Source organism: Podarcis liolepis (assembly GCF_965112155.1).
Source record: "Podarcis liolepis genome assembly, chromosome: 3".
Lineage (NCBI taxonomy): Eukaryota > Metazoa > Chordata > Lepidosauria > Squamata > Lacertidae > Podarcis > Podarcis liolepis.
In genome coordinates this window covers 21,808,778-21,820,433 of record NC_139557.1, presented here as the reverse complement: position 1 = coordinate 21,820,433, position 11,656 = coordinate 21,808,778, and the positions used below count along the sequence as shown (strand labels likewise).

At 42.0% G+C, this 11,656-nt stretch overlaps 1 protein-coding gene across 1 annotated transcript in view; it reads left to right on the top strand.

Annotated features, from left to right (window-relative positions):
* Nucleotides 1-311: 311 nt before the first annotated feature.
* APOB (apolipoprotein B) overlaps nucleotides 312-11,656 on the top strand; it is a 47,074-nt gene continuing 35,729 nt past the window's right edge. Inside the window, exons 1-8 of the mRNA XM_083495377.1 lie at nucleotides 312-446; nucleotides 2,300-2,335; nucleotides 7,081-7,196; nucleotides 7,795-7,940; nucleotides 8,839-8,992; nucleotides 9,180-9,335; nucleotides 10,088-10,212; nucleotides 10,338-10,420. Of these exons, the coding sequence (XP_083351503.1) occupies nucleotides 392-446; nucleotides 2,300-2,335; nucleotides 7,081-7,196; nucleotides 7,795-7,940; nucleotides 8,839-8,992; nucleotides 9,180-9,335; nucleotides 10,088-10,212; nucleotides 10,338-10,420 (871 nt within the window). The 5' untranslated portion in view covers nucleotides 312-391. The remainder of the gene's footprint in view (nucleotides 447-2,299; nucleotides 2,336-7,080; nucleotides 7,197-7,794; nucleotides 7,941-8,838; nucleotides 8,993-9,179; nucleotides 9,336-10,087; nucleotides 10,213-10,337; nucleotides 10,421-11,656) is intronic.

Genomic DNA, 11,656 nt, shown 5'->3' with positions numbered 1-11,656 from the left:
GGAAAGTCCTTTGGGATGCCTAACGCTATCATATTGTCTGTAAAATATACCCAACATTGTATGCAAAAGATACCCAGGTAAACGGGTGCATTTGTAAGATGGCATATGAATGAACCAGGAAGCTCAGGGGACTGTTTTGCCCTTTCATGCCTTTTGCACACTTCTGCTGCCTGAAGCAGCCCAGATGAGCCTCCCACAGCTCTTGCGGAGAGGATCCAGGACTCTAACCTTTGGACCTTTTGTAATTTGCTCTGAACTTCTAAACCGTTTGGCTCAGCTGCTTTCCCACGGACTATTTAAAGGCAGGTCCAAGTGGGGACGTTCAGACTCTCTTTTGACGCTGGACTGGGAGAAGAAGGAGAGGAGAGGGCAGAGCAGCCACAGGGTCAACATGGGACCCCCACAGCTCTGGCTGCTTCTGCTGCTCAGCAGTGCTGCCTTGGCACGTAAGTAGCTTCTGCCATTTAGCGTGGAGGTGGAGCGGAAAGGTCTTCCCTTTTGAAGACAGTCCCTAGATATTGCATGTAATAGAGAAGTGGTGAATAGACTACTGCAATGGCCCGTTGCTCCCATAAGGGATGGTTATCTATTGATGAGACTGTGGATCTATGCAAGTCTGATCTAGACATGCTCACTCTGCTGGTACATGCCTGGTTCATTCCACATACCAGGCACTCTGTGTTTTCTGCTTACTTAGCTTTTTACCGCTTTAAGGAGGAGGTTGAGGTTTTGTCAGCTGCGGTGTGACAAGTTAGATGGCATTTGGTGACAGAGATACATGTCTGTTGAAAGTTTCCTTCGTGTCTTCATTAGAGTGCATTCTGCTGTTGTTGTTCTTAAACCAGAGTCTTCCATTTATCAAAAAAAGTAAATGGAAAGGAATATGTGTTGGATCATAATAAAAAGCCCATAATTAATTGGAAAATACCTTTATTTGAAACAACCAAATAGTGAATGGGCTTTCCAAGTTCTACAGTTTAAGAATTAAACCAGCGGTGTAACTCACTGTGTAGAGCATTTGATAAATTTGAAGCGACAATCTTGTCCCAAGGACACACACTGAGGCAACAGTCCTATGCATGCTTTCTGAGAAGAGAATACCCCCTTTGGACCTTTCAGGACCTGTTCCAGAATTAAACATGCATGGGACTGGGCCATCAGGCCGTTGCAATCCTAAACACATTTACCAAGGTGCAAGACCCACTAGGATCAGAATAAACACAGAAAGACTTGGGCTTCAGTCCTAACAAGGGTATTGCCCAACCGTTGCTTTTGGAGAGCTTTCCCCTTGAATGAACTAACACTGCTACCTTTGCTTTTTAAAGTCCCATTTAAGTCAGTGGCTTCAAACAAATGGAACTGGGTTCAGGACTGCAGGCTGGCATTCCTGATCCCAAACACATTTTTTCCAGATGAAACCTCTGTGGATTTCAGTTGACCTCAAAGTAAGGCTACGGTCCTATGACCAATCACCTGGGAATTTCGAATACACACAATGTACTCAGTGGGGCTTACTTCTGAGTATTATTGCTCTGTCAGCATGCTTCAGACTGGGATGTAAAGTTGCTTCAGTAGTCCCATTGTTTGGAGAAAAACAGTGATGTTCTTGCCTCTGGGTTCAGTTTCCCTTTCTGCTTGGTGGACCTGAATTCTTCAGAAAGTGGGGACTGCATCTAATACCTTTGCATTCTTCTTCACTCACTAAAGAAAATAGCACTTTAGCAGGATCAGGTTCTCCACTGGGTTTGGGTGCTCAGTGTAACTCAATGCTTTCTCTGGATCAACAATGTGGATTCATCAGCAATTTGATATGCATGTTACACTACACAAATGGATCTTTTCAACATTTCAGACAGAGAAGCATATGGCAAATCACATACTCATTCTCATAGCAAAACAGCCTTTGGAAAGGAAGCATATTTTAGCAGCACTTACCCTTTCAAAGCAGACAGTTGTCTAAGCAGCCTGAGGCAGAATGTATATTTTGATGGAGAACAGTTATTGCCGAGGACAATTTGCAATAAATTCATTTACCAGCCATGCTGCTCTTGAAGGTCTGTATTTTTCAGACTGAAGCATTATCCCTCACCAGCACAATAAATTGTCTACTTGTTAGCAAAGACAAAAATCAGAGTCAACGCAGCTTTATCATTAAATCCACAAACTGCTTGAGTGAACCTTTCTGCTCAAGTGGGTCAGCAGCAATAAAAGGCATGTTTATAAGGCGACTGTACTGTATTTTGTTCCTCTGGTATATAATTGGAACTGAAGTTGTCCTTTGTTTTAATTTATTTTACAGAAGATGGGCCTGAAAATTCAAATCCAGGCTGTTCAAGTAAGCAATTTTTATCTGGTCTTTTATGCTCTTCTTCTCTTCCTGGTTTCTTCAAACTTCTGCCCAATGAATTCTTGGGTTTGGGTTTCATATGATGCAAACAAACTGGCTAGAAAGGGATGATAGCAGGGGCTACTAACCATTCACTCCCCGAAGCAGTATTTCTAGCTTCAATTGATACTGGGGTTTGGGGGTCAGGAAGTGGGGAAGATGACAAATATAGACAAAATGCATAAATGTGTGTGATGTACTTCAAAAATTGTAAAGATCGACAGCCTATCCAAAACAGGAAATGGGGGTCAATAGAGATGATCGAATCAGGCGGTTATTGGGTGGTGGTTTTTTTTTTTATTTTGATTATGTATTGTGTGGTTTTATATTCTGATTGTATTCTGTGAAACACCCTGAGAGCTGTGGGTATATAAATTCAATAAAATCAATCAATATTTTTTCTTTGCTGGCTCTTATACCTGCCAAATATGTTGTGAAACGGGTTTGTGTGCATGGAGAGGGGGATCACATGCATGCCTATATGCCTACCTGATCCCTTCCTCTAAAACAGCAGTCACCAGCATGGTGCTTGCAGGCACACATATGATCTCAGAGGCTTCCTGTGACTCTTCAATGCCTCCTTCCACTGCTGAAGTTAGCTTGAAAGAAGCACTTTTCCGTAGCCTACAGAACAGGTTGTTCTGTGTTCTTGGTTGTGGCGAGTGTGTGGTATACCTACAACAGTTTCTCTGCTTTGCAAGCGGGCCCATGGGACCCCTGCTGTAAAACATGACCCCAAAATGATACCATTATATTATGGGATCCTTACTTGTGCAAAACTCTTTTGCGCTTAGAAACTGTAAAGGAGAAACGTAGTTTCCAACATGGTTGTGAAAGGCAGCAGTTTTGGTTCTTTTAATCATGGGTTCCCTTTGTCTTGCCTTGCTTCTTGTCAGCTGACTTTTCATTTCTTTATGGTGGAGTGGGGGGTTACAGGCATGGATCTGAGAAATTATGTCCGTATTATCCAAGATATACAAATGACGGAACTCTTTGTCTACTTCTTAGCTAGTGTTACCCCAAATATCAGAATGTACCAAAGTGTCTTGGTGAATGTCTGAAATGTGATGTGTTTTTGACATTCATATGCAAATTCCATTAATTTCAGACAACATTTCTGAATGCCTGAAAACTCAGTGAATGTTGGCAGTCAGTAGCCTTCCTTTGACTGTCACCATTGGCTTGCAAATGTCCCAAATCACAGACACTCCTTAAAATGTATATTGTGTTTGCTGAAAAATAAAACATTGGAGTGGGTAGCCTGAAAATGACAGGGTCAAGGGATCAGGAAGTGTTTATGAGCAACCTTTGTAAAGTACTTTGTTTGTCCTGAACTCCTTAGCTAGATACTTGATGTTCATTTTGAGGGTCAAAGTATCTGATGAGTTGGTGTTTTTCTCGCTGTCCCTTGATAAGCTCTGCTTTCCTAATATGGTGTTTTAGCGCCGTCTGCAGAGACTCATGACTTAGGCTGCAATCATAACCCCACTTACCTGGATGTAGGCCCCATGGAATCCAGTAGGCCCTACCAGGGTGAACTTTGGTAATCTTTCATAATATGGAGCCCTATGCTAGGCAAAAAATTGACACCCCCAAATAGATCTTCTCAGTTATGGATCTTCACAATTTTGTGTCCTCTGGGCTTAGTGCCCTGTGCGGGAAAGCTGTCCGCACTCCCTAAATCTGGTGCCGGGACAAACTTCTGGATAGACCTAGTTAGGATTGCTGCCAAACTTACTTTTTCCAACCCAGCTTAGAGAATTGTTACGCATTTTGCAGCATTTCTCAGTTTTATCTTGTTTTGTATATATACCTTCATAAAAACAAAATTTTTACAGGTGTTGTATCTAAATTTAATAGTACATAGGAATTAGTAAAGTAAATACTAATTCTCTCCTGGATAGCTCAGTGATATAGTGAGCATAGGAAAAAGTTGTCTTGGGTGCTGATCAACTATGTTTTACTCAGAGTAAGCCCACTGACATTAATGGACATGACTAAGTTAGGTCCATTGATTTTAATAGGTTTACTCCTAGTAAAATTTAGCTGAGCTTGTGTAAAATGTAGGGCTCATTTGGATTTTGTTTTGTGCTGTGCTTCCCAGTGTTTTTGAGCAGGTTTTGGGGTTTTTTGGTCTTGGTTCTTTCCCCCAGGACAGCTCACATATTACCACTGAATTCGAGCAAACTCCAATCTGCAGAAACCTAATTGCCGTTTGCTCCAATTCAGTGGTAATACCCGGGTTTTCCCAGGGAAGGTGCTGGGCTAAAACCCCCCACAAATACTCAGACATGGAGATTTGAAGCTCAGACTTTGGCACAAAAGGCAGTCTGGATGAGCCAGTTGAGCAAGATCTAGTGTCATCCTAGAGGAGTAAGTGGACCTCTATGGGACTAGATATGGTTAAATGTCAGTTTGGTGGCTGAAACGCTAATAGTTGATTGGTTTCACTTAGTCATCCATATGTACCAAGTAGTTTGTTGGTGGAGGCCTGGAACCAGAGATCCTCTTACTTAACAGCGGGCTGCAGAGTAATTGCAATGAGCAAAAATCTGTGCAGATGAGCAAACGGTTGGAGCTGGTAGCACCAATTGCTTGTTGCAGAGAAAGGGACTGTCTGGAGTGAGTTTCCCCCAATAATTCAGCTGCACTTTTAGAACTCAGTGTGCTGGCCATCTTTTTAATATTGTGTTCATGCAGCAAAAGTCCAGTGCTCACAGGTCTGGGTGTAGTAGGTATCCTATTTTCCACCCATCCCTTGGGATCCACACCTCAGGACCTCTGTTCATGTGAGAGCACATTCAGGACCCCAGTTAACATGCAGGTGTTTGTATCTCTCTTGCTTGAAAATACTGCTTCTGTTTTGTATTACGCCAGCATATTAACGAATTTAAACAACACACCAGCAAATTCAAAAAGTTCAATGGGGGGGGGGGGAACCCAGTTACATTTATTCACTCTGAAGGTATACCTTCACTTTGCTGTTCTTGTCTCTTTATAATAATAGTAAAATGGTGTTGAATTTTGTCGGGTTTCCATTTCTCGACTGACAGGGAAAGAAAGGTGCTCTGAAAGTTGTGAAGAGCCCAGAACAGAGGTTTGAAATCTATTTGTGGACGATGTGGTATATGCTGTCTGTGGTGTTGAGGGCGGACGGATGAGACAGTCCAAAACCAGTCCACACCTTACACAAAGGTTGTTCTGTGCAACCTACTACAGTGGTACCTTGGTTCTCAAATTTAGTCTGTTCCAGAAGTCTGTTCCAAAACCAAGGCTTGCTTTCCCAGAGAAAGCAATGCAAAACAGTTTAATCTGTCCCAGACTTTAAAAACAACAACCCCTGAAACAGCAATTTAACATGGGTTTTACTAACTAACGAGACCATTGATCCATAAAATGAAAGCAATAATCAATGTACTGTACTATAAAGTAAATAAGACAGTATTGTAGGTGATAAAAATTTAAATTATTATTTTTTTCTTACCTGCACTGATGACAGTCATTGTTTGGATGGGGGGCTTTTATCCATTTCCGCAGTCACACAATCAATCAATCAATCAGTAGCTGAACTGGGTTCCACACAGTCACAAAAACAAATTAACTGAAAAAGCCTGAAAAACAAAACCACAAATTAAATAGCAAAAACAAAAGTGCCAAACTTAATCCATTCCGGAAGTCCCTTTGACTTCCAAAATGTTTGAAACCCAAGGCACAGCTTCTGATTAGTGCAGGCGCCCCAGAAACAACAGCCGACAGCCGCATCGGATGTTTGGCTTCCCAAAAACATTCGAAAACAAGAACACTTACTTCCGGGTTTTCAGGGTTTGAGAACCAAGGCGTTTGAGAACCAAGATGTTTGAGAACCAAGGTACGACTGTATCTATATAATGCAGTTGTTCAAAAAAAATTTTTTAAAAATTGGGGATGTGCAATAGATTTCAATCACAGAACACGAATTGGTTGCAACATTCCAAAGCGTGATTCACTTTATAAACTGGCACAAGCAGCAAAAAGGACTGCATTTACGAAGCTTACTTGTTATCGCTTGTAGTTTCTCTAAGGAAACTGGAGATGATATACATAGATCTTCTTCCATTTTATCACAACGATCCTGTGAGGTAGTTTAGGTAAAGGGGTGTTCACCGGTCCAAAGTTAGCCAGTGAGTTTCACAGCTGCATAGGATTTAAACCAGTGTCTCTCCAGTACTAATTCGGCACAGCAACCACAACACTACACTTGACTATCTTTTAGTCTAATCCACCTCAGAAGGTTGTTGTGAGATTAAAGGAGACAAGAAGGGTTAAGTAGGTCACACAGTGACAGTTCTATGGAAATTCTTATAATACTAATACTGTTGATACCTTGCTTGTTAAATTTGTCATTTCTCTGCCATATACTTTAGTTTCTGGACAATCCATCAATTAATTAAAACACTTTCACATCACTCCTAAAAGTTGATTGCATTTTACCACACCACCCAGAGCCATTTAACTAACAAATACCAAAGTGTGATACAAATAGATAGATAGTTTCCTTTATCCAGCACTGATAGTTTATTGCCATTTCCTCATTCAAGTTTCTGACTGCAGTCAAAGGAACTTTGAGTGTGAAAGAGAATACCGCAGTGTTTTTACACCTACGTAGATGTATGCAAAAATTAATAAAAGTCTACTTCCTCATGTACGCCTTGTAGGAGACACAACCAGATTTAAGCACTTGAGGCAATATGTCTATAACTATGAAGCGGACACAGCAAGCGGCGTAACAGGAACGGCAGATTCACACACTGGCTCCAAAATTCAGTGTAAGGTAAGAAGGAAGAAGGAACAATGCCAATTAGAAATATTTAAGAAAGACACATGAACAATGACAAGGGTCTCTGTGGCAAAGTACATACAAATAGTACTGTGGTTAGTGGAAATTTAATATTTGGAGGTGAAGACAGTTGCTCCCCAAAATCTGCTTGGGAAGATGGCTGGCTGCAGTTATTGACTCTAGGCCTCGACTGCGTTTTGAGACAAAAACAAGCAGATTATGTTCTTTGGTAACAAGCTTTACTTATTGGTAGAAGCCTGAGAATACTTCTGAATCTCTATTACATCAATCTCTATTATTTATTTTCTTGACCCCAGGCCCTTGAATATATAGCCCCTAACACCAGCCTCTCTCATTTCCACCATCTGGGAATGACAAGGTTGCCCATTTGATTTGGATTCTAAACCATTCCTGCTTATATGCTAGTTTATTTGCCCCAAGCACCGGCATCATTTCTGCTGACACTGCATCGCCATTCACCCGAAACTAAGAGAACATTATCACTGGTTAATAAGAATCCCTCAACCTGCAGTTAATTTACTTGGTTGCAGAAATTCTTGTGTCGGATTATATCGCACTCTTTCTGTTTCAGGTTGAGCTGGAAGTCCCACAACTATGCAATTTCATCCTCAGGACAAGCCACTGCTCCCTCCGGGAGGTGTCTGGAATTGACCCTGAGGGAAGGCCTATACTGAAGAAGTCAAGGAACTTGGATAAGTTTGCTGCTGACATGTCCCAGTAAGAAAAAACTGCCTTAAATGATATTTAATGAGCTCTAAGAACACATTAAATGATATTTAATGAGCCCTAAGATGCGGGTGGCGCTGTGGGTTAAACCACAGAGCCTAGGACTTGCCAATCAGAAGGCTGGCAGTTCGAATCCCCGTGACGGGGTGAGCTCCCACTGCTCGGTCCCAGCTCCTACCAACCTAGCAGTTCGAAAGCACGTCAAAGTGCAAGTAGATAAATAGGTACCGCTCTGGAGGGAAGGTAAACGGCATTTCTGTGCGCTGCTCTGGTTCGCCAAAAGCTGGCCACATGACCTGGAAGCTGTATGCTGGCTCCATCGTCCAATAAAATGAGATGAGCGCCGCAACCCCAGAGTCGGCCATGACTGGACCTAATGGTCAGGGGTCCCTTTACCTTTAAGAACACATAAGTAGAGTCCTGGTGATAATGGCCAAAGGCCTATCTTCTCCAACTTCCTGTTTTCATGGTGGCCAACAAGATGCTTGGAAGAAGTCCATAAGCTAGACATGAGCATGTCAGCCCTCTATCTACTTGTTAGCCTAACAAGTATTATTCAGAGGCCATAGTTCTTGTAATTTCTGCCATCTGTCGAGAATGATAGCAGCTACACAGAGCAGTGGTGTCTCCAAGATGCAACTAGAGAATGAATTGTTAATTTTAAAACACAAGATACTGGAGCAAATTTAAATGCTCACCTCTTAGTTGTCTCTTTAGGATTTTTGAAATCATATTTTTGGACACAATCACAGAGCTGTCAGGGGAGGAGAGGAAATGGAATGGAGTAGAATAGAGTGTCCCAAAGTGCCACCACAATTGAAAAGAATATTGGCAAGATGGAACATCTGCATTTCTTCCCCTAAAGGTTGTTTTTATTTGTTTTGCACAGGTATGCACTGAAATTCAGTGTTCAAGATGGGAAGAATTTCCAGCTGTACCCTGAGGACAATGAACCTATGCACATACTCAACATCAAGAGAGGAATAATCTCGGCTCTCATGGCGCCCATGGAGACAGACGCCAATTCCCAAACACTCTCTATGGTAAATTTCGTAGTCATGCATCACTTTATTTTCCTTTCATCTAATGTAGTGAAACCTAGCTGAATGGCCAAGTCGAATGGACCTTCTCCCAATGGAAAAGCCAACCTTGGATCATCAGGGAAGTCTCTCAGTTAGGCTTCAAATGATGTTGGAGACGCAAACAATATGTATATTTCCCTCCCCTTAGGATACTGTATATGGGAAATGCGACAGCGACATTGAAGTAAGAAGCAGGAAAGGCAGCAACGCGGCAGACATTGCAGTCAGAAGAAACCTGAAATCCTGTGAAAACTTCAGCCCCATCAGAAATTATGTCAGCCCACTTGCCCTTGTTAAAGGCCTGGTAAGGAGCATGAAATGAGAATTAGACTAGCCTGTAATTCTGATACTACCAGCATCCGGATATTATTATCATCACAGGCAAAGCTTGACTTCCAGCTTATCAATATACCGGAAACCAGTCTTTCCCAACCCTAGAGTGGTAAAACAATTTTATTATATGACCAAGATTCACAATGCGAAAGCATGTTTGTAAGTTACCAATAACTCTCCCTCAGGCTGGATATTAAATTAAAAAGAAAAGAAGGAAAGTATTTTTTATGATGTTAAATCCTCTCTGTAGGTTGCTTCATTCTTAGGTAGGAGAAATGGCCCTCACCGAAATAATGAGGTGAGCCTAAGCCTTATGCAGAAAAACGCAGGTTAAACTGAGGCATGATGGGTTGGGGGCAAGGAGGAGAAAAAATAGAGGCCCTCCATTTGGAAAAAGAAAATCCAACCATTAGATGATTCTGCCTCTGGATTAGATTGTGTATGTGTCATTGACACCTGGGCATTTGTAAAGTGTTAACTTATTACATTGTACATTTAACTGCTTGGCTGGCATGATCCTGCCATGCAATGAGGAGCATTTTTACCTGGTCAGAGACGCACCTGATCAGAAATACAGGGAAGCAGACAAGTGGCCAGTCCCCCTTGCCACACTTAGCAGGCCAATATAGGTGACAGTACAGCTGGAGGAGGGGAATGGCTACAGTGCAATTTGTTTTGTTAGGGCAAACAGTAAGTTAACTCTGCCACCCTTGTGTTTTGCAGAATACGCCAATGTCCACCCTGATAAGCAGCAAACAGCACTGTGAGTACACCATCGATGCAGCGAAGAAGCACGTAGCTGAGGCAACTTGCACAGAAGAGCACTTATTCCTCCCTTCATCGTACAAGTAGGTTCCATGTCGTGTCTCTCTTGTCTCCTTCCCGATTAGGGTTATAGGCTGTGGTTGAAACATGAGTGTTGTATACAACTTTGCATTTTAAAATGTTTCTTTTCCCCCTTATTGCCCACTAGACAACAGTATGGCATGATGTCCAAAGTCAAACAGTTTCTGAAACTTGAAAACACCGTGCAAACCAACAACAGAGACATAGATGGTAAGGCTTAAGAAATCTCTCTCGGATTGATCTGTTTCCTATGGGGCTTATGTAATGCAAGGAATTTTAAGTGTTCAAACTCACAGATGTAGAGAAAGGCTAAGCACCGGCTACATGCAATTTCCCAATATATAAAGAAAAAAGGAGAAACCTATGCTATGTTTGTGGTGTGTACAGCTGGGTGTGACGAAGGCATGTTCCTGGATCTGTCTGTGTTTAAAATCCCAACCTATCAGGCAAAGGGGTTTCACATAACAGTGATAATATGAATGAACTAAGACCGTACCCATCAGATGAGCACCACACAATGTAGGGCTTCTGAAAAGACAACCAGGGAACTTCATGCTAACTCAGTTTCCATTTTCTGTAAGGTTGTTTTGAAGGGCTCGGAAGGCCAGAAATTACTTGACATTTTGTCACAATGAGGCTATTTTTTACTGGGGAGCATGAAGGCTTTGCTGTTTCACAACCTGATAATTTGAACTCTTTGAAAATGGTAGTTATATTAAAAAAAATAACCCCCATGACCAATACGAGCTGATTTCATCACAGAAACACTGAGAATGTATGGATGAATTGTTTATTCAGAAATGATCATAGAATCATAGAACTGTAGAGTTGGAAAGGGATCACGAGGGTCATCTAGTCCAACCCCCAGCAATGCAGGGATCTTTTGCCCAACGTGGGGCTTGAACCCGCAGCCCTCAGATTAACAGTCTCATGCTCTCTTGACTGAGCTATCCCAGGGGTGTATGTAAGATCAAGATGAAAAGTTGTATCCAATGGTGACCTTTCTCCAATAGAAAGCAATGCCACTGGCACAAGACAAAGTACATAATTTTTGCCAATGGTCTCTACCCTCCATGCCATTGCCTATAGTGATTGAGAGGGTCTCTCAACTCTGAAAAGCAGAGCCCAGGGATCTCTGAAGAGCCCAAGGATCTGCAGTAGGTACGGTAGGTCCACAAAAACAGATTGTCCCATGCCAGTGTTTTCCATTGGCACTAAGTCACTGTGGGATACAGCCTAGGGCAGCATGTTTATATTTTGCAAGGCATTATTTTTTTGAGGGTGTCCCAGAAATGCAAACATACAGCATCCTTCTGATAACCTGCATTTCTTGGGATATCATTTACAATGAATTGAAAAAGCTGTTCAAATATACTCCCCCCCAAAAAAAAAACCCCAGAAGCCTTTTTTGCTGGGGTTGATAGGAGATGAAATAAAAAAAGCAGA